The 24,625-nt window shown below is 50.4% G+C and overlaps 4 protein-coding genes across 6 annotated transcripts in view; all 4 read left to right on the top strand.

Annotated features, from left to right (window-relative positions):
- Positions 1–24,625, top strand: part of TSPEAR (thrombospondin type laminin G domain and EAR repeats) — a 172,012-nt gene that overhangs the window by 124,129 nt on the left and 23,258 nt on the right. For all 3 annotated transcript variants that reach the window (XR_011432999.1, XM_070252468.1, XM_023630287.2), the window contains exon 3: positions 22,484–22,722. Coding sequence is in view for 2 of the 3 variants with exons in the window: in XM_070252468.1 (XP_070108569.1) it covers positions 22,484–22,722 (239 nt within the window). In the remaining variant the exon portion in view is untranslated. The remainder of the gene's footprint in view (positions 1–22,483; positions 22,723–24,625) is intronic.
- On the top strand, positions 3,192–5,697 carry LOC106782614 (keratin-associated protein 10-1-like). The gene has a single exon (XM_023630288.2). It carries the CDS (start codon positions 3,323–3,325, stop codon positions 4,571–4,573), a length of 1,251 nt encoding a protein of 416 aa, XP_023486056.1. The 5' UTR covers positions 3,192–3,322; the 3' UTR covers positions 4,574–5,697.
- Positions 9,171–10,717, top strand: LOC111770839 (keratin-associated protein 10-1-like). Its single transcript, XM_023630289.2, has one exon. The coding sequence runs from the start codon at positions 9,244–9,246 to the stop codon at positions 10,399–10,401; it is 1,158 nt and encodes a 385-aa protein (XP_023486057.1). The 5' UTR covers positions 9,171–9,243; the 3' UTR covers positions 10,402–10,717.
- Positions 19,576–20,794, top strand: LOC100630027 (keratin-associated protein 10-12). Its single transcript, XM_003364207.4, has one exon. The coding sequence runs from the start codon at positions 19,628–19,630 to the stop codon at positions 20,474–20,476; it is 849 nt and encodes a 282-aa protein (XP_003364255.1). The 5' UTR covers positions 19,576–19,627; the 3' UTR covers positions 20,477–20,794.

Below are 24,625 nucleotides of genomic sequence, written 5' to 3'. Positions count from 1 at the left end.
GCTCACCCCCACCGTGTGCCCCTGCTTGTCGCCGGGGCAGTGCACCACGTGGGAGTGGGGAGGGGGCTTTCCTACGCCCGTGGTCCCTGGCGGTGGCTGCTGCTCTCCCCATGGGTCCCCCCCGCCTCCCCAGATGACCGCATCTGCCCCTTGGCTGGGGTACTGGGATGAAATAAGCTCCCCACGAGCAGGGGGTCAGCCCTCCTTTCCACCAGCTCTGGCCTCGTCCTATTCATGGGCATGGTGGGGGTGGGGGCCGTGCTGATGCAGGCTCCCCATTTCCAGACCCCATCAGTCCCCTCAGTAGGAAGAAGGGAGAGGAAGCTCTGAGTGTGGGCACAGGCGGCCGCCCCAGCTGCACGACGCTCCCCCAGTCCTTTCACTGCACGACTGCTGGGGGGGTGGGGGAGGGTTGTGACAGTAGCTGCCATCTTTTGAGTTTTTGTTTTATGAAGCATTTCAAGAGACTTTTTTTCGTCTAATAAGAAACATTAGATGAAATTTACTTTATAACTGACAACTAGCTCTGGATTCTGCCATGCTGCTTCTCTGCTTTGTGAGTTTTCTTCTTGTTTCTGTTGCTTTTCGTCTTTAAAATATCAATTATGATATTTTTCTTTTACTTTTTCTACTGTTTTGAAATATGTATATTTAGTTATACTAATGAATATCTGTTTTCCTTTCTATTCATATTTTAATTGTTAAAGTCAAGAATGAAACAATACAATGGAAGAAATGTCTCTTTAAGACGGAATTGATTCTGTTTCCTCCACATCCATCTGCACCCCCATCCCCCAGACTCCCCCTTCTCAGTCTTTCTGGTCCAGTCATGTGCCGCATAACGACGTTTCACTCAACGACGGACCGTGTGCACAACAGTGGTGCCGTAAGATCAGTACCATGAGCCTAGGTGTGTAGTGGGCTATACCACCTAGGTGTGAAAATGCACTCTGTGACGTTCACACAATGACGAAATTGCCTGACGACGCATTTCTCAGAACGTGTCCCCATCATCGTTCAGTGACACGTGACTGGAGAAGCTACAGCAGCACTCTCCGACAGAAACACAGCACAAGCCACACGTGTAACTGTAACTATGATAGTAGCCACATTTAAAAATGAAAAAGAAACAAGTGAAATTAATTTAATAACATATTTTATTCAACCCAATGTATCCAAAATACTATCGTTATCAACATGCAGTACTGACTACTTTTAAAGTCCTCAGTAGCCACAGGCTGCCAGTGGCTCTCCAGTGACAGCATGGACCCTCCCCGCTGTCGTGACGTCTGTTACGATGCATTGGAGATGCGCGTTTGCACTGAGAACCCGCTGTGCAGGATATTTGGGCTTCCGCCCATGTCTCCCTTCCTTCACACCCACGACAGCCCGACCTCCACGTCCTTGAACTTGGTCATTTGTCGTATTTAAGTTTTTTTTTTTTCAGGAGAGAACCATACTTTTTTTTTTTAAGGAATACTGTCCAGGCTCCTCCTTATGTGGAAATATGTTGCTATCTTTACTAGAGAAAGATGTAATAATTTGAAAAAAGGAAAGATCAACCTTAGGGGCAGAGGTTCCCCCAGAAGCTCTGCGTCTCTCACCGTTTGGTGGAAGAGGGCCCAGGCTCAGCTCGCCATCGCTTCATCCCCGGACAGCATGCCGTCTCTTCCTGTGTGGCGACGGGACTGTTCTTAATTCTTTTTCATTGAAAGACTTGCCCGGATATTTCTAGGGCGGGCTCTAGAGATCTGATTCTCTTGAAATTCATGAAGTCTTTCCACTCCAGACGCACACATCTTTGTCCCTTCAGCTCGGAGTGGTTCATACTCGGTTATTTCTTTGCTTATTGTTTCGACCCTAATTGCCCTTTATTTCTCCCTAGCCACAGACTTATCACATTTGGTCTCAGCTAAGCATACTGTCTGTTTATTATATTTTTTCTTGTCGTGTTTGTGGGTGTCATCTTTTACTTCTGTGTTTTGGAGGAACTAGCAGTGTTTGTCCTTAAATGGTATTAACCATTGAATTGATTCTCTGTGGGGTTGGTTTTGCTCTTTCCTGCCTCCGTTGTGAATGTTTAATCCAGCTGCTTGGAGCAAATTTCCCTGGACCCTTGCCATCTTCCATCTCCACCACTGTGTTTGGAATGGGGAAGTCCTGGTTAAGAGCGTAGATCCTGTACACAGACAACTGGCCTCCGGTCCCAGTGCTGCCACTTTGTGCTGTGTGACCTTGAGCAGGTTGCTCAGCCTCTTTGTGCCCAGGCTTCCTCATCTGTTCACAGTAACTTCCTCACTGAGTTGATGTGAACATTAAGTGAGTTAACAGATGTGAAGTAAGCAGAACACTGCCTGGCACAGAACAGGTGCTCAGAAAATGTCATCTAACATCACCAGCAGCTATTGGAGGGTCATTTCTAAGATGTGGGAGTTTTCCCCAGGGCCAGCCCATTATGACTTTGTGTCCCAGCTTCCCTGGGACCCTATCGTCTTGTATTCCATGAGGGAAACCAGCTGTTGCCTAAGGTTTTCTTTTGGGCGTTGCCCTAGATGCGGAATTTCTGTTGCTCCTAGGCCGAGTTTTTAGGGGATGGTCTCTCCCTTCCCCTCAGGGTTCTAAGTGTTTCAGGGCATCACCCTTGAGTGAGGCAAATTCCGGCCGGAGGGGGCTGTTTGCCCCGCCGTGGAGCCGGCGTGCACAGCACATGCTGGAAGGCCATGCGGGCGTGGGTAAAATCCTGATGGACACTGAGTGACCAAGGAGAGGGATGGCCCTGAGTGCCCCACGACTATATCGTACACCTCAACTTTCTCAGACACGACGTGTGTGCTCCTGGTGCAGGTTCACACCGTGCCCGAGTCTTACCTGCGTCCCTGAACCTTCCTCTCGGGCACTTTATGTGGGGCTGCGACAGCGCTGGGCGTCTCTCCCTTGGGCTTTCACCCGGTACCCATGGGGTAGGGAGGGCTGCGTGTGGTCTCACACCCCGCCCTCCGCGAACGTGACCTTAGACCTGTCTCTGTGATCTAATGCTCGGCACCAAGTATATTTTACAAGATGTGCAAGTGTCACTATACGCATAAATTTTAAAATACCTAAAAGTAATAAAATAATTTAAAGCACTCCAAACATAGGAAAGATGGATGCAGAATTCATCACTCTGGAGAAATGTTCCCTCTAAACCCCAACTCAGAAGAAACTCGCCTCAAATATTTTCTGCAAGTTTTCTGGACCAAACAGGAGAGACAGGAAAACACACCCTGCAACATACTCCCAAGCAAATGAGTAAGAACTGAGTGTAGAAAATCAACCAGCAGTAATGAGGGCTCTCCTGCAGCCCGCGCTCAGCATCAACACGGAAGGGAGGGCGTCCTGGGGACAACACAAGCCAGGGAGGGGTATAAAAGCCCACGGCCCCGGGTACCATACACACTCACACACTCCCACACTAATACACACCCTCCTCCAGCCCCACCGCCCCACCATGGCCGCCTCCACCCTGTCCGTCTGCTCCAGCGACCTCAGCTATAGCAGCCGGGTCTGCCAGCCCGGTGCCTGGGACTCCTGCCCTGACTCCTCCTGGCAGGTGGACGACGGCCCAGAGAGCTGTTGCGAGCCCCCCTGCTGTGCCCCCAGCTGCTGCGCCCCGGCCCCCTGCCTGACCCTCGTCTGTACCCCCGCCAGCTGTGTGTGCAGCCCCTGCCAGTCAGCCTGCAGCAGCTCCTGCACGCCCTCGTGCTGCCAGCAGTCTAGCTGCCAGCCGTCCTGCTGTGCCTCCTCCTCCTGCCGGCAGGCCTGCTGCGTGCCCATCTGCTGCACCTCCGTCTGCTGCAAGCCTGTGTGCTGTGTGTCTGTCTGCTCTGGGGTCTCCCCCTGCTCAGACTCCTCATGTTGCCAGCAGTCTAGCTGCCAGCTCTCCTGCTGCACATCCTCCCCCTGCCAGCAGGACTGCTCTGTGCCTGTCTCCTGCACCCCTGTCTCCTGTACCCCCGTCTGCTGCAAGCCCGTGTGCTGTGTGCCCATCTGCTCTGGGGCCTCCCCCTGCTCAGACTCCTCATGTTGCCAGCAGTCTAGCTGCCAGCCCTCCTGCTGCGCCTCCTCCTCCTGCCAGCAGGACTGCTGTGTGCCCGTCTGCAGCACCTCTGTCTGCTACAAGCCTGTGTGCTGTGTGCCTGTCTGCTCTGGGGCCTCCCCCTGCTCAGACTCCTCATGTTGCCAGCAGTCTAGCTGCCAGCCCTCCTGCTGCACTTCCTCCCCCTGCCAGCAAGACTGCTGCGTGCCCGTCTCCTGCACACCCGTCTGCTCCAAGGCCACCCCCTGCCCAGCCCCCTCGTGCTGCCAGCCCACCCCCTGCCCCCCGTCCTGCTGCAAACCCTCCTCCTGCGTGTCCCTCATCTGCCGCCCCGTGTGCAGGCCCACCTGCTGCGTGCCCGTCCCCTCCTGCTGCGGCCCCGCCTCCTGCCAGCCCAGCTGCTGCCGCCCGGCCTCCTGCGTGTCCCTGCTCTGCTGCCCCACGTGCTCCCGCACTGCCCGCTGCAGCCCCGCCTCGGCCCAGAAGTCCTGCTGCTGACCTGGCATGTCCCTGAGGGCCAGCCGTGCTCCAGGCCCATGGCCAGTGGGACTGAGCTCCGAGATACCAGCACTTAGCCTTCTCCAGGAGTTTATAACCCCAGAAAAGACCAGCAGGCTGTCTCCTCTGTGTTCACCAGAAAGAAAAGGGACTCCCTTTTCCTCCAGAGTCTGCCCAGCAGTTGCTGCCACAGCCATCCCAGAACCCAGCACAGGCCTGAGCCATCAGAGGGGGTCCTGATTCTCTGTCCCCCGGCCCCTCCTCCAGTCCCTGCCCCTGTCAGTCGCATGGGAGGACCTGCCACCTGACCTGATAAACTCGCCTCCTTTTCTCCACGTGCCTCTTTATACATCTTCTTTCCTGGTCCGAGTGTGGTGTGGCAGGGGCTGGGGGAGGGGTGCATACACAGGCCTCCCAGGGCTCCTGGCCATAACCTCCTGTGACCTTTCACAGGAAAAGAGAGGCAGGAAAACCCAGGAATCCAGGCCCGGTGTGACCCTGGAGCGGCCACCCTGTGCTCCTGGCCTAGGCCCTGCTGCCCAGGCCGTGTGCTCTCCTGCAGGCCTCCCCCATGTGAGCTGTGAGGTGGCCGCACACCCCATGGTCAATAGCATGCCTCTGGAGGCCTGACGCTGCTGGAACCCGCCCTCTCCTCCGAGGCCCCCCAGGGCCTTCCTCCCGGGTGTGGGGATCCTGGCGGGGAAGACGGAGTGTTTCCTTGACTGTTCAGTGTTGCTTATCAAAGGCGCACCACAGCTGTCCTGGGGGGCGCCACCCAGATCCCCCTCGCGAGCACCCACTGTGGGGGTGTAACTGACGCACAGCCCCGGCTGCCGCCCCTTCGACCCACCACGTCCAAACCAGGCTGCTCCCTGAAGTTGACCGAGCACAGCTGGGGTCTGAGCAGGGCTGTTCCCGCGGACACGAGTCTCCTCCCACAGGCCCCTCGGCTCCAGCACCCTGTCCCCCCGTCCCAGGCCTTCTCAGAGCTGTGCGGCGTCTGAGGCGCTGTCCCCACTCGCTGCTCACAGGAGTCCTGCCTCGTTAAGGCCCCCCCCACCAACCCCCGCTCCTCCTGTTTACTCTTTCATGGGCATTCCCACAATAAATCACTTGCAAATCGATCCCATCTCGGCATCTGCTTCTTGGAGAACCCAAACTGACTCCTGCACTGTTATTTCTGTACCACTAGAAAGAAAGAGAGAAAAAGACAAACACAACCAATGAAACTATGACCCGATACTCTTACATGACACGTGAAAAATTCACTCCAGCCTCTTCTTGCCTTTAAATTACTTCAATCTATTCTGAGGGATTTAGGCAAATGTTTCACCTTCATTTGTATGTATCTGTATTTAAAAACATAATGGATTGATCTACTTGTTGCTTGTGGGCATGGCCTTTTCTTGGAGCCTGTGGAGCTCTTGGCTGTCTATTTATCTGTGTATGGAATTACACCATTCCATACAACGAATGCGTGCTTCATCCAGGGAGAAATGCAAATATACCACTGTGGGCTCCTATACATACAGTGGCCACTGGCATTTCTAGACAGACTGTGATCAGTTAAAGATACATGCTGTAAACCCTAAAATCCAAAACAAGGAGCTGTGGCTAATAAGCTAACAAAGGAAATAATACAGAATCATAAATAAAATCAACTAATCCAAAAGAAGACAGAAAGAGAGGGAAAGGAGGATGAAGAACACACTGGAAACAAACTCTGCAAGAGGACAGAGTAAACCTCACTGTGCCGACAATCACACTAAACGTAAGTTGTCTAAATACTCCCATTGAAAGGCAGAGACTGGTGGATTGAATAAAAAAAAAAAAGAAACAAGACCTCACTTTATGCTGCCTATAAAAAATGTAGTTTAAATATAAGATGAAAATAGATTAAAAGTAAAGAGGTGGGAGAAGATACATCATGCTAACATTAATCGAAAGAAACCTGCAGCAGTGATACTAATATCATTCAAAATAGATTCCAAATGAAAGAATATTGCCAGAGATTGAGGCTCATTTTATAAAGATAAAGGAGCCATTGACCCTAAATGTTTCTGCACCTCATAACAGACCTTCCGAATTCATGAAGCAAAACCTGCCTGAACTGCAATGAGATACAGACAAATGAACATTTACAGTCTGAGATTTCAATACTCCTCTCTCCACAACTTATAGAAAAAACAAACAGAAAATCAGGAAGGGTGTAGACTATTTGAGTGATGCTACCAACCAGTTTGAACTAATTGGCATTTAAAGAACACTCCACCCCACAAACAGAATAACCACTCTTTTTAAGTGCATGCAAACATGTACCAAGATAGACTACATTAACTAAGATAGGCCATATTTTGGGCAATAAAACAAGTCTCAACAAACTTAAAAGAATTTAAGTCATATAATGTTTATTCTCTGACCATAATGGAATTAAATTAGAAATCCAGCACCAGAAAGATCCTGTAAGATCCCCAAATATTAAGAAATGAAAAGGACTTCTAAATAACCCATGGGTCAAAGAAGAAAGAAAAGGGGAAATTAGAAAATAGTGTGAACTGTATGAAAATGAAAACACACATCCAAATGTGTGGGGTGCTGCTAAAGCAATTCCAAGGGGGGAATTTACAGCACTGAATGTCCAATTAGAACAGAAGGAGGCTCTCAGATAGACGACCTCAGCTTCCATCTGAGAAACTAGGGCGAGTGGGCCCAGCTAAACTCAAGGAAAAGAGACGATAATAAAGATCTGAGTGGAAAAATCAATGAAATGGAAAACAGAAAAAAAAAATGAGAAAATCAAAGAAACCAAAAGCTGTTTCCTTGAGAAGATGATAAAATTGATAAACCTTTAGCTAGACTGACCAGCAAAACAAAGAGAGAAGATGCTAATCACCAAATCTAGAATGAGGCATGTGACATCAGTAGACATCCTGCAGACACTGAAAGTGTAATAAGAGAACATGGAACTATTTTATGCCCCAAAACTTGACTACCTAAGTGAAATGGACAAATTCTTTGATAGACACAAACTACCAAAACTCACTCAAGAAGACATATATAACCTGAGTAGCCCCAGACCCATTAAAGAAATTGAGTCTGCAGCTGAAAACCTTCCCACAGCCCAGCTGCCTTTCCACAGGTGAAGGGTAAGCCAACCGTGGGACATCACACCACAGAACCCCACCTGCAAGACAAGGAGCCAACTGTGGACATGCACAGCAGCTTGAATGGACTGTAAGGGAATTGTGGGGTGCAAAAGTCAACCTCAGAAAGTGACGAGCTGTATGACTCCATTTGTGTACATTCTCATTGTAAGAAAAGGAGAGAGATGGAGAAGAGATGCATGGTTGTCAGGGGTTAGGGAGGAGAGTGTGGTCGGCGTGGGTATGAGGAGCAGATGACGAGATGAGGAGTAGGAGCCTTGTGATGACGGCACGATTCTGTATCTGATGGTGGTGGTGGTTATATGATCTACGACTGTGACAATACTGCATAAAACTACACACACACGAGTGCGTGTAAATCTGGTGAAATCTGAATAAGATCTATGGATTGTCCAGCTCCTGGTTGTGACTTGTACTAAAGTTAGGCTGGATGCTATCATTGAGGAAAACTGGAGGAAGGGTACACGGGACCTTCTGTATAAAGTTTTTGTAACTTCTTGTGAATCCATAATTTAAAAAAAAGAAAAAACTTTCCACAAAAAAACCCTCCAGGCCCAGATGGCTTCACTGGTGAATTCTATCAGGAAAAGAAAACAAAAAAAACACCAGAGCATCAAACAAACCCGCTGTCCACTTTCTGGTGGGTGCTGGGAGGAGGCCACACAAGATGCTGTAACGTGTGGCCCATCCAGTACCTTCTCTTAGGCTGAAACCAGGGAACTGGCCAGATCCCCCACGTCATCATCACATGGTCATCGAAATCTCCAAAGATCTTCCATCCACTCTCAGCACCGCTTCCATCTACCGGAACATGAGGCCCCTCCTGATGTGGGCACCACGCAGATAATGCGGGCAGGGCTGACAAAGACACTGCCCGTGGCCGCCGCCCTGCCTCCCGGAACTGCCTGTCTGCACCCTGACGACCCCAGCCCAACAGCCCCCAGCCCCACGCCGCACACAGGTGTGGGGTGAATGAAGAAGGAATATCTGGAAACCTGCAGTGTCGGGACTAGTGCTGAGGTCTCCCGACACGGCCCCTCTGCTCCTGCCCAGCACCGAGGGGATGGGCTGTCCCCCACGTCCCTCCCACGGGCACCTTTCTCCCCACATGATCCATGGGACCCGGCCAAGCCACAGCAGCCCCACCAGGGTCGACCACGGCTATCCGCCCGAGGAAGTCACGGCCACACATCTACCTTGACCAACCACGAGGGCACCTTTAGGAGGAAACCCGTGGCCATAGTGTGGCCCACACGCCAGCTTCCGCAGGGCCAAACACTGGTCAGGCGGTCACTCAGGTTCCCACCCAGCAACTGACTCATCTAATGAGGCTTCATGGGCCCTGCCAGAGTCACCAACAAGGAAGGGGGACGTGAGAGCCTCCTGCGGGGACAACACAGGCCAGGAGCTGGATATAAAAGCCCGGGCATCACAGAGCACCTCACACACGCCCAAACACACACACACACACTCACACCTACCCTCCTCCAGCCCCACCGCCCCACCATGGCCGCCTCCACCCTGTCCGTCTGCTCCAGCGACCTCAGCTATGGCAGCCGGGTCTGCCAGCCCGGTGCCTGGGACTCCTGCCCCGACTCCTCCTGGCAGGTGGACGACGGCCCAGAGAGCTGCTGCGAGCCCCCCTGCTGCGCCCCCAGCTGCTGCGCCCCGGCCCCCTGCTTGAGCCTCATCTGCACCCCCGCCAGCTGTGTGTGCAGCCCCTGCCAGGCAGCCTGCACCAGCTCCTGCACACCCTCGTCCTGCCAGCAGTCTAGCTGCCAGCCGTCCTGCTGCACCTCCTCCCCTTGCCAGCAAAACTGCTGCGAGCCCATCTGCTGCACCCCCGTCTGCTGCAAGCCCGTGTGCTGTGTGCCCATCTGCTCTGGGCCCTCCCCCTGCTCAGACTCCTCATGTTGCCAGCAGTCTAGCTGCCAGCCCTCCTGCTGCGCCTCCTCCTCCTGCCAGCAGGCCTGCTGTGAGCCCGTCTGCAGCACCTCCGTTTGCTGCAAGCCTGTGTGCTGTGTGCCTGTCTGCTCTGGGGTCTCCCCCTGCTCAGACTCCTCATGTTGCCAGCAGTCTAGCTGCCAGCCCTCCTGCTGCAACCCCTCCTCCTGCCAGCAGGCCTGCTGCCTGCCCGTCTCCTGCACCTCCGTCTGCTGTAACCCCGTGTGCTGTGAGCCCGTCTCCTGCACCCCTGTCTGCTGTAACTCCGTGTGCTGTGTGCCTGTCTGCTCTGGGGCCTCCCCCTGCTCAGACTCCTCATGCTGCCAGCAGTCTAGCTGCCAGCCCTCCTGCTGCACCTCCTCCTCCTGCCAGCAGGCCTGCTGCGTGCCCGTCTGCTGCACCCCCGTCTGCTCTGGGGCCTCCCCCTGCCCAGCCCCCTCGTGCTGCCAGCCCAGCCCCTGCCCCCCGTCCTGCTGCAAACCCTCCTCCTGCGTGTCCCTCATCTGCCGCCCCGTGTGCAGGCCCGCCTGCTGCGTGCCCGTCCCCTCCTGCTGCGGCCCCGCCTCCTGCCAGCCCAGCTGCTGCCGCCCAGCCTCCTGCGTGTCCCTGCTCTGCCGCCCCACGTGCCGACCCTCCTCCTGCGTGTCCCTGCTCTGTCGTCCCACGTGCTCCTGCGTGGCCCGCTGCAGCCCCGCCTCGGCCCAGAAGTCCTGCTGCTGACCGGGCACATCCCCCAGAGCCAGCCGGGCTCCAGGTCCCACCCTGTGACCGTGGTCTTCCCAGTCCCCTCAGTCCAGTACTGACCTGTTAGGTGGCTGCCCCCACCCAGGACAGGGTCCACCCAGGTGTCCACTGTCCTGACCTGACCTCTGCCTCCCAGGAACCCGGACGTCGCTGCTCCCCAGCTGCTGCCTCCAGGAGGCTCCTCCATCTGCCTCTGGGTCACCTGTCCTCTCCCAGTTTCTCTGCTCGGGTCACTTGACTTCCAAGCTGTCAGCCCCTCCTCAGCACCCAATAAACTTCCTTCATCACCTGATGCGCTTCCTTCATCTGACACTCGGGGGTGGGGTTGGGGCGACACATGGTTCTGACCAGACATTGGTCTCCTCCAGCCGCGAACATTTGTGGGAGTGAGTGACTGAGGAATCCCAAAGGGCAGTGGAGTCCCTCCTCTGGGCCGGGTCACCGGTGGGACTCCTGCCCTCGCCCAGGAAGGTCAGTGCCTGCTCAGGCCGTGCTCGGAGCTTTCCTGAGGCTGGTCACCTGCAGATGTGTTGTGGTCTGGGTTCTCAGGTCCCCTTGACCTTTTCCACCCACTGTCCCATCTGGGCTAACTGGCTCCCCAGAGTCACCCGCTAGCAAGCTAGCCTGAGGACTCCACGCAGCACAGCCTCTGCGGGGCCTGGGGTCAGCCTTGTGGTCCATCTGCAGGTCTACATTTCTATCAGAAACATGATGGCGTGAGAGAGGAGCTGCTCCAACCAAGATGGGGTAAGAAGGACTGGATGACCTTCCCACCTGGGCCAACCCCCAAAACTAACAAAATTGTGAAGCACGGGTGTTCAAGGACCTGAGAAGCACAGAACGGGACCAGCAGAGAGAGAGAACAGAAAACTGGGTCTCACACCTGGCCCAGCTCACCAACTAGAGTGTGTTTCCAGGCCCCAGTACAGAAATGGTGAACCCATGTGGAGCTCCATGGACCCCTGCATTTCAGAGATGGCCTTGGGAGTTGGGGGAGACCTGGGCAGCTCACGTTTGGGGTCAGAGTGCGAGAGAGAAGAGAGCAGCACTGGGTACTCCCCAGTCCCACAGAGGGTCCCCTGCAGTGTCAGCTGAGTAATGATCCACAAACACATGTGAGCCTGAGACTGGCACAAACCAATAGAACTAGACGGACCAGTCCCCAGGGATCCAACCAAGCCTGAAACAGTGCCTGCCCCACCTGCCAGCTGGAAAATTCTCACAAGTCTGAGGATACCAGGTACACCGCTCAGAAGGGTACTGACCTAGTTGTGGGGTAAAATTCACCCTAATGTCACCACTGGTCTAGTCCTACCTGTCAAAGCTTATATGCAAGCCTCAAAGATGAGCCATTTCCAAGTAACTTCCTACATCCCAGAACAGAGGTCAAGTATATTCATAAATAATTCAGCACTCAACAAGGTAACATTCACAGTTTCAGACATCCATTCAGAAATCACCAAGCATGCAAAGTGGCAGGAACATATAACCCATAATGAGGATAAAATCAATCCATTAAGACCAAGCCGGAAGTGTCACAGATGATAGAATTATTAAGACTTACAACTATGCTCCATTCGTTCAAGAAGTCAGAGAAAAGATTAAGCAAGCGTATCAAGGAAAGATGAGGAAGATTTAAAAAGACACAAATAGAACATCTAGCAAGGAAAACTATAATGTCAGAGGTGAAAATTACACTAAACAAGATTAACCGCAGAATAGACACTGCAGAAGAAAAGACAAGTGAACTTGAAGGCAGAGAAGTGGAAGTCACCTAAACGAAACACAGAGAAGAAAAAGAAGTGGACAGCGCATTAGTGAGCTGTAGGACAACTTCAGTTGACCTGATGTACGTGTAATCGGAGGTCCCAAAGGAGAAGAGAAAGGTAGAACAGAAAAGATGCCGTCAGATTGGACGAAGAGGCAAACCCCATCTATGCTGCCTACAAGAAGTGTACTTTAAACATAAAGAAAAAAGAGGTTAAAATTAAAAATGGAAAAATAAGAGTAAATTAAATTCCAAGCCAGCATAAAGTTTGAAATGATAAAGATTAAAGCAAAAATCAGTGAAATTGAAAACAGTAAAACAATAGTGATAATCAATGAAGCCACAGTTTGTGTTTTGAAATGATAAACTTGATAAACTCTAGCTAGACTAAGTAAGAAAAAGACAAGGAAGACACAAATTACCAATATCAGGAATGGAAGGGAAGGAATTACTACAGACCTCATAGGTATTAAAGAAATTAAAAGGGAGTACAACAAACAATTCTATTCCTAAAAATCGGGCAATTAAGATGAAATGGACTCATTCCTTGAAGACATAAACCACCAAAACTCACTCAAGAAAAAAAAAAAGATAAACTTAATTGTTTTATATCAATTTAATAGACTTTTTTGAGAGAAGTTTCAGGTTCACAGTAAAATTGATCGGAAAGTACATAGAGTTCCCATAATACCGCCACTCTCACACAGGCACAGCCTCCCCCCTGTTGACATCTTGAGACCGTGATACATTTGCTACAGATGTGGTTCATTTGTTATAATTTATAAACCTACATGGACACGTCTATATCACCCACAGTTCATAGTTCAATTAGGGTTTACTCTTAGGGGTGTACGCTCTATGAGTTTTGATAAATGTATTATGACAATAAGGACCATTATAGTTCATACAGAATAGCTTCCCTACCCTAAAAAATCCTCTGTGCACCACCTGCTCATCCCTCCTTCCCTGCTAGGCACTGGCAACCACTGATCTTTTTACTGTCTCCATAGTTTTGTCTTTTCTAGAATGTCATATAGTTGCAATCATACAGTATGGAGACTTTTCCCATTGGCGTCTTTCACTTAGTAATGTGCATTTAAGGTTCTTCCATATCTTTTCATAGCTTGATGGCTCATTTCTTTTCTTCCTAAATTTTTTATTGAGGCAAAATACACATAATATAAAATTTACTATCTTAACCATTTTTAAGTGCACAGTTCACTGGTATTAAGTACATTCACAATGTTGTGCAACCATCACCACCATCCATATCCAGAACTCTTTTTATCTTGCAAAACTGGAACTCTATACACATTAAACAATAACTTCCCATTCTCCTCTCCCCCAGCCCCTAGGAAGCACCGTTCTACTTTCTGTCTCTAAAGGACCTCATCTAAGCGGAATCATATAGTATTCGTCTTTTTGTAATTGGTTTATTTCACTTACCATAATGTCTTCATGGTTCATCCATGTTGATGTCAAACTTGCTTCCATTTTTAAGGCTGAAAAATATTCTATTGTATGTATATACCACATTTTGCTTATGCACTCATCCATCCATGGATACTTGGATTTCTTACACATTTTGGCTATTGTTAGTAATGCTGCTATGAACATGAATTTACAAATATCTATTGGAGACTCTGCTATCAATTTCTTTGAGCATACACCCAGTAGAATTACTGGCTCATATGATAATTCTACTCTTAATATTTTGAGGAGCAATATACTGCTTCCCACAGTAGAGTACCATTTACTGTTCCCACCAACAGTGCACAAGGGTTCCAATTTCTCCAATTCTCACCAACACTTGTTATTTTCTGTTTGTTTTTTATATATAGTAGTCATTCTAATGGATGGAAGGTGGTATCTCATCGTAGTGTTGATATGCATTTCTCTAATGATTAGTGATGTGGGGCATCTTTTCATGTACTTACTGGCCATTTGGATGTCTTCTTTGGCAAAACATCTGTTCAAGTCCTTTGCCCATTTTTGAAGCAAGTTGTTTTTGTTATTGAGTTTTAGGAGTTCTCTTTATATTCTGGATATGAACCCCTTGTCAGATACGTGATTTTCAGATGTTTTCTCCTATTTCTTTGGGTTACCTTTTTTCTCTGTTGATATTGTCTTTTGATGCAAAAATATTTAAAATTTTCATGAAATTCAATTTGTGTATTTTTTTAATTTTGTCTATGCCTTTGGTATCATATCCAAGAAATTATTGCCAAATCCACTGTCATGAAGCTTTTGTCCTGTTTTCTACTAAGACTTTTATAGTTTTAGGTCTTACATTTAGGTCATGGATCCATTTCGAGTTACTTTCTGTGTATAGTGTTAGGTAAGGGGCCAACTTCATTCTTCGCATGTGGTTATCCGGTTTTCTCCCAGCACCATTTGTCAAAAAGACTGTCTTTTCTCCATTGAATGGACTTGGTGCCCTTGTCAAAAACGATTTGACCTAACGTGTGAGGGTTTATTTCTGGACTCTTTATTCTATTCCATTGGTCTATATTTCTGTCTTTATGCCAGTACCACCCCGTTTTGATTAGTGTAGCTTTGTAGTAAGTTCTGAAATCAGGAAGTGTGAGCCCTCCAGCTTTGTTCTTTTTCAGGATTGTTTTGGCTATTCGGGGTCCCTTAAGATTCCATACGAATTTTAGGATAGATTTTTATGTTTCTGCAACAAATGTCGTTGAGATTTTGATAGTGATTGCATTAAATCTGTAGATCACTCTCGACAGTACTGACATCTTAATGATACTGAGTCTTCCAATCTGTGCACGTGGGATGTCTTTCCATTTATTTATGTCTTCTTTAATTTCTTCCAGCAATGTTTTGCAGTTGTCATCGTATACGTCTTCCACCTCCTCGGTTAAGTTAATTCCTAAGTATTTCATTCTTTTTGATGCTAGTGTAAATGGAATTGTTTTGTAATTTCTTTTTTGGGTTGTTCATTGTTATCATAAAGAAATACATCTGATCTTTTGTGTGTGTTGACTTTGTATCCCGCTATTTTGCTGAATTCATTTATTAGTTCTAACAGATTTTTTGTGGAATCTTTAGGATTTTCTACATATAATATCATAGCATCTGTGAACAGAGATGACTTTATTTCTTCCTCTCCAATTTAGATGCTTTTTGTTTCTTTTATTGTCTAACTGCTCTCCCAAAACTTCCAGTACTGGGGTGAACAGAAGTGGCAAAAGTGGGCTTCCTTGCCTTCTTCCTGATCTTAGAGGAAAAGCTTTCAGTTTTTCAACATTGAATATGTTTGCTGTGGGTTTTTCATATATATATTTTATTATGTTGAAGTAGTTTCCTTCTGTTTCTAGTTTGTTGGTTTTTTTTTTTTTTTTTTTTTTGAGGAAGATTAGCCCTGAGCTAACTGCTACCAATCCTCCTCTTTTTGCTGAGGAAGACTGGCCCTGAGCTAACATCCATGCCCATCTTCCTCTAGTTTACATATGGGATGCCTACCATAGCATAGCTTGATAAGCGGTGCCATGTCCACACCCGGGATCGAACTGGCGAACCCCAGGCCGCCGAAGCAGAACGTACGCACTTAACTGCTACACCACTGGGCCAGCCCCCATTGGTTGTTTTTATCATGAAAGGGTACTGAATTTTGTCAAATGCTTTTTCTGCATCAATTGAAATGATTATGTATTTTTTCCTTCCATTCTGTTACTTTGGAAGCATCTTTGCCTTCCAGGAATAGATCTCTCCAGGTCACGGCATATAACCTTTTATATGCAGCGTGATTCAGTGTGCTAGTATTTCGTTGAGCATTTTTTGAGTGAATGTTCATAAGGGATATTGGTCTGTAGTTTTCTTTTCTTGTAGTGTCTGGTATCAGGGTAGTTCTGGCCTCATAGAATCAGTTAGGGAGTGTTCCTTCCTCTTTAATTTTTAAAAAAGCTTACAGTGAATGAGGAATAAATGAAAAAATCTTTAATCTGATAGAAGACATTTATGAAAACCTTACAGCCAACCTCATGCTCAACTGTAAAAGACCGAATGCTTTCCTCCCAAGACCGGGAACGACACACAGACGGCCTCGGAATCAGGTCATCCTGCAGGTTCTACCCACGGCAGGAAGGCAGGGAGAGGAAATAAAAGGCAAACATACTGGAAATGAACAATAAAACTGTGTCTACTCACACGATTGTCCACAGAGAAAACCCTCGAGAATCTACAAAGAAAAAAAACCCTCCTAGAAATAGAAGAGTTCAGCCAGGTTGAAGAATGCAAGCTTAAAATAATAAAAATTAATTATTTTTCTATATAATAGCAATAAAAAAATTGGAATTCAAAATTTTGTTTAAAAGTATGATTTACAACAGAATAAAAAATGAAAAGTATAAATCTAACAGAATACCTACATAATGAAAACCATGAAAGCACTAATGAAAGAAATCAAAGAAGACAGAAATAAATGGAGAACCAGACCACGTTCACAGTTTGGAATACTGTTATAAGTTACCTCCAAATTGATCACGGCAATCCCAATCAAAATCTAAGAAAGAGTTTTTGTTGTTATCAACAAGCTGATTCTAAAACTATTTATAAAAGAAAAGATACTCAAATAGATACTCAAATGGCCAAAATAATTCGAAATGAAGAACAAAGTTGGCGGACTCACACTCCCTGACTTCAAGATTTTCTATAAAGCTACAGCAATAAAGACAACATGATGTTGGCAAAAGGGGAGGTACACAGGTCAGGGAAACAGAATAGAGAAACAGACCCACACAGACAAAGTCGTCTGAAGTCGGACAAAAGTGCAAAGGCAGGTTAATGAGACAGAAGCATATTTGGAACAACTGGACGTCTATATGCAAAAAAGAAAGTGAACTTTGGCCCATAACTTGCACTTAATGTAAAAATTTAATTGATTATAGACCTAAATGTAAAAGTTTTAAACTGTTAGAAGAAAATCTTTGTGACCTTGTGTTAGGCAGAGAGTTCTAAGATTCAACACCAAAAGTGTGATCTAAAAAAGAAAAAAGTGATCAATTGGACTTTATCAACATTAAACTTTTGCTCTTCAAAAGACATGGTTCAGAGAATAAGACAGACGAACCACAGAGTAGTAGAAAATATTTGCAAACCACACATCTGACCAAAGCACTTGTATCCAAAATACATAAAGAACTCTCAGAATTCAATACTAAGAAAAGCTCACAAAGGAAGGGGACTAAAGATTTGAAGAAATACTGCCAAGTGTTGGCAAGGATGTGGAGGAACAGGAGCTCTCCTGCAGTGTTGGTGGAAATGTAAAATAGTACCACCACTTTGGAAGACAGGTTGACAAATAAGCACATTAAAGAATTTCAGGCGCTGGTCTGGTGGCAAGGTGGTTAAGGTCGTGCACTCCGCTTTGGAGGCCCAGGGTTTGCCAGTTCGGATCCCGGGCATGGACTTATACACCTCTCATCAAGCCATGCTGTGGCAGGCGTCCCACATATAAAACAGAGGAAGATGGGCACAGATGTTAGTCCAGTGCCCATCTTCCTCAGCAAAAAAGGAGGGTTGGCGGCAGATGTTAGCTCAGGGCTAATCTCCCTCAAAAAATAAATAAATAAATACGAATTTCAGCACATCACTAGTCATCAGGGCAATGCAAATTAAACTACAATAAGGAATATCTGCACACTTATTATAAAGGTTAAAATTTTTTTAAAATTTCACAACATCAAGTGGCACAGCCCCCTTGGAAAATAGTTTATCAGTTTCTTGTAAGTTAAACATACACCTACCATATGGCCCAGCAATTCCACTCCTGGGTGTTTACCCTAGGGAAATGAAACTCATGATCATGCAAAAACCTGCGCACAAACAATGATGTAGCAGCTTTGTTCTTAATCGTCAGAAACAGGAAACGATGACAAGGTCCTTCAATCATTGACTGACTAAACAAACTGTGGTGCGTCCATTCGATGGGGTGCTACTCAGCGAGAAAAGGGAATGAACTATTGGTGAACATGACAACAGGGAGGAATCTCAAGGGCATTCTGCTAAATGAGAGAAGTCAGACCCAAAAGGCTTCACACTGTATGACTGATTAATATGACATTCCAGAAGAGACACGACTATCGTGACTGAAAATCAGCGGTTGCCAGGGGTTTGGGATGAGGGGGGAGCTGACTGCAATGGAGCAACACAGGGGCACTTATGAGGGGGTGGAATTCTTCTGCACGGGGCGGTGGTGGTCCACACCCACCTGTCAGAACTCAGACCTGAACGGCACAAGGAGTGAATTAGGCGAAGACGGAGACGGAGGGGACCGCAGTTCTGGGTTCTGTGAGGTCAGCCAGATGCATTTCCTCTCCCTAAAGAGGCTGACGGCCTCAGCCTGCTGTGTGCTAGGGTTTTTTTGTCTTCATTATTTTTTGTATTCTCCTTCCCTTGCGTTTGTGTTTTGTTTGGCTGGACCACATACTCTTGAGATGTTTTCATGGAGAGCGTATGAGTGGCGCCTTTCAGAACAGCTGTATGACCGGAAATACTTTAATGTCCATACACCACAGGACCCCATGCAGTTGTGTAATCAAAGTCATTTTCCCTCAGCCTTCGAAGGCTTGGTCCCACTGTCTTCAGGCATCTCGACTTGCTGAGTTGAAGAAGGATGCCGATCCCTCTGGAAACTTTCAGGATGTGTCTTTGTCTTTGGTGTCAGATATTTCACCAGTGTGTGTAGACACGCACCATTTTTCATTGACCTTGTCCCATATTGGGTCAAAATTCTATCTGAAGACCCATGTTTCCCCTCTGCTCTGGAAAAGATTCTGTTTCTCCCTTTTGCTGGTCTCTTCCTGGAAATTCTATTTGGTGAACACTGGACCTTCTGGAATAGCATCGGCTTCTCCGAAGGCTCCTTCCTGTATTCCATCTCGCCTTGTGTTTGACATGCTTCTTTGTCTATCTTCCCACTTCCTCTTGGGTGGGTCAGTCCTACTGTCCAGCCCTTCTGTTTGTGGGGGACGTCCCACCCTGATGACCTGTGCCATCCCACTTCAGCTCCGTGTGGCCCCGTCACTGAGACTCTGGGGCTCACGTCCCCTCACCTGCAGCGTGACAGAGGACACTTGGAGAGCGAGCCAGCAGGGCGACTGCCGTGGGCAGGGCTGCAGATGTGACAATTGTCCTGTGGTGTTTGCCTGGAGAACCAAACACAGGTCAGGGGGTCAACTGTGTTGTCAACAACAATGGGCATTTTACAAGCGGCAAACTCTTTTATGTAAATAAACCAGAAGCAACAAGGGCTCCGGGGACTCAGCTCAAACACTAACAAGGAAGGAGAAGGCTCGGTGAGCTGCCTGCTGGGGCAACACACACTGGAGAGGGGTATAAAAGCCACAGCCCCAGGCACCATGCACACTCACACACACACTCACACACACTCCACTCTCCTCCAGCTGCACCAAACCCACCATGGCCGCCTCCACCCTGTCCGTCTGCTCCAGCGACCTCAGCTATGGCAGCCGGGTTTGCCAGCCCGGTGCCTGGGACTCCTGCCCCGACTCCTCCTGGCGGGTGGACGATGGCCCAGAGAGCTACTGCGAGCCCCCCTGCTGCGCCCCCAGCTGCTGCGCCCCGGCCTCCTGCCTGAGCCTCATCTGCACCCCCGCCAGCTGTGTGTGCAGCCCCTGCCAGTCAGCCTGCACCAGCTCCTGCACACCCTCGTCCTGCCAGCAGTCTAGCTGCCAGGCCTCCTGCTGCGCCTCCTCCCCCTGCCAGCAGGCCTGCTGCGTGCCCGTCTCCTGCACCCCTGTCTGCTGCACCCCTGTGTGCTGTGTGCCCGTCTGCCCTGGGCCCTCCCCCTGCTCAGACACCTCGTGCTGCCAGCAGTCTAGCTGCCAGCCCTCCTGCTGCACCTCCTCCCCCTGCCAGCAGGCCTGCTGCGTGCCCGTCTGCTGCACCCCCGTCTGCTCTGGGGCCTCCCCCTGCCCAGCCCCCTCGTGCTGCCAGCCCAGCCCCTGCCCCCTGTCCTGCTGCAAACCCTCCTCCTGCGTGTCCCTCATCTGCCGCCCCGTGTGCAGGCCCGCCTGCTGTGTGTCGGTCCCCTCCTGCTGCGGCCCCGCCTCCTGCCAGCCAAGCTGCTGCCGCCCGGCCTCCAGCGTGTCCCTGCTCTGCCGGCCTGTGTGCAAACCCTCCTCCTGCGTGTCCCTGCTCTGCCGCCCCACGTGCCGACCCTCCTCCTGCGTGTCCCTGCTCTGTCGTCCCACGTGCTCCCGTGTGGCCCGCTGCAGCCCCGCCTCGGCCCAGAAGTCCTGCTGCTGACCGGGCACGTCCCCCAGAGCCAGCCGGGCCCCAGGTCCCACCCCGTGACCGTGGTCCTCCCAGTCCCCTCAGTCCAGTCCTGACCTGTTAGGTGGCTGCCCTCACCCAGGACAGGGTCCCCGCATGTGTCCACTGTCCTGACCTGACCTCTGCCTCCCAGGAACCCTGACGTCGCTGCTCCCCAGCTGCTGCCTCCAGGAGGCTCCTCCACCCGCCTCTGGGTCACCTGTCCTCTCCCAGGTGCTCTGCTCGGGTCACCTGTGGACTTTCAAGTGTCAGCCCCTCCTCGGCACCCAATAAACTCCCTTCCTCACCTGATGCGCTTCCTTCATCTGACACTCGGGGGTGGGGTTGGGGCGACACATGGTTCTGACCAGACATTGGTCTCCTCCAGCCGCGAACATTTGTGGGAGTGAGTGACTGAGGAATCCCGAAGGGCAGTGGAGTCCCTCCTCTGGGCCGGGTCACCGGTGGGACTCCTGCCCTCGCCCAGGAAGGTCAGTGCCTGCTCAGGCCGTGCCAGAGACGTGACCACAGCAGTGTGGAGAGTCCCTGGTCCGAGGTGCCCTGCTGTGAAGTCAACTCCTTGCTGCCACCTGCCTCCGGTTCCCAGACAGCACCCTAAGGATGTTGTCCTTGCTTTGTCATTTGCGGGCCTCCAAGCATCACATCCACTTCCTGAACGCTGTCACATGGGGAAGTTCCCCTCCCTTCTGGCAAGTCCCAGTGCCACCTCCCACCATGGAAACCAATGAGGCCATGTGTGTCCCCCTCAGCACCCAGAGTGGCAGAGGCCACGTGACCAGGTGGACTTTGCTGAATTAAGTGTTAGAGTAAATATGAGGCCCATGGAGGGTTTCTCTTCTTTAGCGTTAGAGGTGCATGGAATTTGGGCAGAGACTTGCTAAAGAAAGATTATACTCTATAACTATTTTACATAGGTGCTTTGGCAGTGGATGTTTGATAACTTTCCATTTTTTACCCTTTTAACGTGTTAAGCTGGGAATTAATAGCTTCTAAGTTGCAATTACTTATAGTCAAGTATACACGGTTTCTGTACCGTCCAAGTAGGAAACTGATGTGCGGCTGGTTTTGCTGGCATTCTGAGATCACGATCTTGGTGGGTGGTGCACGGATTTTAATTGTGGTCAGATACGCGTAACACAAACTGTTTTTGAGTGTACAGCTCAGTGGCATTGAGTACATTCACATTGTTGCGCAACCATCACCACCATCCATCTCCAGACCTTTCCATCTTCCCAAACTGAAACTCTATCCCCATTAAACACTAACCCCCCATCCACCTTCCCCAGCCCCTGCCACCCACCCTTCTACTTTCCCTCTCTAAGAATCTGACTGCTGTACGTACCTCATATAGGTGGAACCATGCAGTATTTCTCCTTTTGTGACTGGCTTATTCCACTTGGCGTAATGTTCTCAAGGCTCACCCATGCTGATGTCAGAACTTCCTTCCTTTTCAAGGTTGAATAATATTCCATTGTATGGATAGGCCACATTTGACTTAGCCACTCATTCTTCCATTGATGGACATTTAGGTGGCTTCTATATTTTGGCTGTTGTGAGTAATGCTGCTGTGAGCATGGGTGCATGACTATGCCCTTGGGATCCTGCTTTCAGTCCTTTGGGTACGTCCGCACAAGTAGAATTGCTGCGTCATATGGTAATTCAGTATAGATTTTTTGAGGGGCTGCCATAGTGTTTTCTATAACAGAAGAACCATTGTGTTGCACCAGCAGTGCACAAGGGCTCCAATTTCTCCACATCCTCGCCAGCACCTGCTATGTTCTGTTTTTCTGACAGTAGCCATGCTCACAGGTGCGAGTGGTGCATTTGGTTTGATCACAGACCGTGGGTGCTGCAGGAAATCCTGCAGCCGGGAGCCCCGCCCTCCCCTGGCTGTCTTTCCCTGCCGGTCCTCCCCTGCCCGTCCTCCTCCACCCATCCTCCCCTGCCCCCCTCACCCCCCGCCCGCGTCCTCTCTTGCAGAAGAACGAGTACCTGCTCGCGGTGGTGGCAGAGGACCGGGATGCGCTGCTGCTCGGCCTGCGCTACTCGCCCACCCAGCTGCACTTCCTGTTCCTCCGCGAGGACTCGGCCGGCGCCTGGCAGACCCGCGTGTCTTTCCGCAGTCCGACACTGATGGACAGCCAGTGGCACACGCTGGTCTTGGCCGTGTCTGAAGGATCCTTTTCCCTCACCACGGACTGCGGCCTCCCCGTGGACATGTAGGTACCAGGACGCCCGGAGAGGGTCGAATGTGTGTGTGCTGCCCGACAAGAGGGGTCCAGAGTGGCCGGGCCAGGTGCAGCTCTCGTGGTGCCGTGTGAACCCGGTCTGGGGGCACAGCCCAGCACCCCCCGGCGCGGGGTCAGGCTGGTGGAGAAACAATCATTAGGAACCACCCGCTGAGGCGGGGGCGCCAGGGCCATCGTCAGGACCTGGGGTCAACCCTGCCCCCAGCAAGGCCCGGGTGGGGCAGGGGCGAATGCTGGAGGAGGGCATCTAGAGGAAGCTGAGGCCTGGGCCGGAGTCCAGGCTGGGTGAAGCGGACTCGACCAGGAGAAGAGTGTTGTTACCATCAGCAAAAGGCCGTAGGGGTTGTAAAGCCCACAGGCGCCAGATCCAACCTGTGGCTGCAGCCTGGATCAAGACCCGGTGCTTGCTTTGACTCTCAACGTGATCATTTAACCTACAACTTGCTTTCCTCCTCTGGGATGAGCCAGTAAATCATCACTAAAACCCTAAATAACCGTGCAGAATAGTCCCTAGTAGCTTTGACGTGACCCCAGGCACTCGAAGCCCGAGTTCATATCTGGTCCTCATGGTTGCCTGATTCCCATGGCCTGGAAGCCAGTCGGCTGGACTAGGGAACGGTGAGTCCCTGCAGCCCGGCCAGTGGATGGTGACCCATGTCAGCCCTCAGCTCCCATCCTTGCCGAGTGGGGCTGGCGATTCTTTCTTTTTAATCACAAATGGTCCAGTTTATGTTGAATCTATCATTATTCCAAACATTAATTTCAAAGGCAGACTCTTATTCTGCTTTGTTATTATGTAACTTATTCCATAATAAAAAGAATACTTAACATTTATATACTTTGTTTAAACACGTCTTTATCACAGCCCTCCCCCACCATGTCCCCAAATTCATCGGGGCGTGTATGGGGGCGGGGGATGACTTCTCAGAGAGCCAGCAGTGAGGACAGCCCTGGGATGGGGCGGATGCAGGAGGCCAAGTGGGTGGGGGACGAGGAGCTGGGGCTGGAGCTGATGGTGGCCAAGGAGGAACGTAGGCCCCGAGGCCAGACATCAGAGGCCTCCTAGGCATCATGGAGGGCACACACCAGGACTCAGGAGGCCGGGGAGCTGTGCTCAGAGCACAGGACACTCTGGAACAGCGGTCAGGAGCTGACCTTGCCACGGCCAGCTACAGCCAGACGGCAAAGATTGGAAGGAGCAGGTGCTTCTACAAGAGGATGTGGCATGGTGGCCTGAGAGGGCCTACGCAGCCAGGAGAAAGCCTGTGCCTGGCTTTTCCACCCCAGAGGCTCTGGCCACACTGTCCCCTCCAGCAGGGCACCCACCTTCTCCCTGTCCCCACATGCACCTGCACATCCAGACCTGCCTCCAGCTGTGAATTCCAGAGGTTCCCGGGTCACCGTCAAGGCGAATCCTGTCCTGCCCTGACACCATCTGTCCCCTACCGGGCTCGGTGGAGGGCAGGCATGCCAGGCACCCCGTGCAGGTAGGAGCCACTAAAGGCTCCTGTGAGACAGAGAAGAGCCACAGCACACCTCTCAGCACACGCTTTTGCCGAAGACCTGTGTCCTGGGGTGAAGAGCGTCCCCCCAGTTCACACCCACCAGAACCTGTGACGGGACACGAGGTCTTTGCAGCTGTGATCAGGTTAAGCTGAGGTCACACTGTGGGCCCTGATCCGGACACTGGTGTCCTTATGAGGAGAGGAGAAGGGGCACAGAGGAGAAGCCGTGCGACGACGGGGCATAGAGCGGGGTGATGCTGACACGAGGCGGGAACGCCGGAGCCCCCAGAGTTGGGAGAGAAAGGGAGGGTCTTCTCAGAGCCTCCAGGGGGAGTGCGGCCCTGCCTGCACCTTGACTTTGGAATGCT

Source organism: Equus caballus, chromosome 26 (assembly GCF_041296265.1).
Source record: "Equus caballus isolate H_3958 breed thoroughbred chromosome 26, TB-T2T, whole genome shotgun sequence".
Lineage (NCBI taxonomy): Eukaryota > Metazoa > Chordata > Mammalia > Perissodactyla > Equidae > Equus > Equus caballus.
This window is presented reverse-complemented; position numbering and strand designations above follow the sequence as displayed.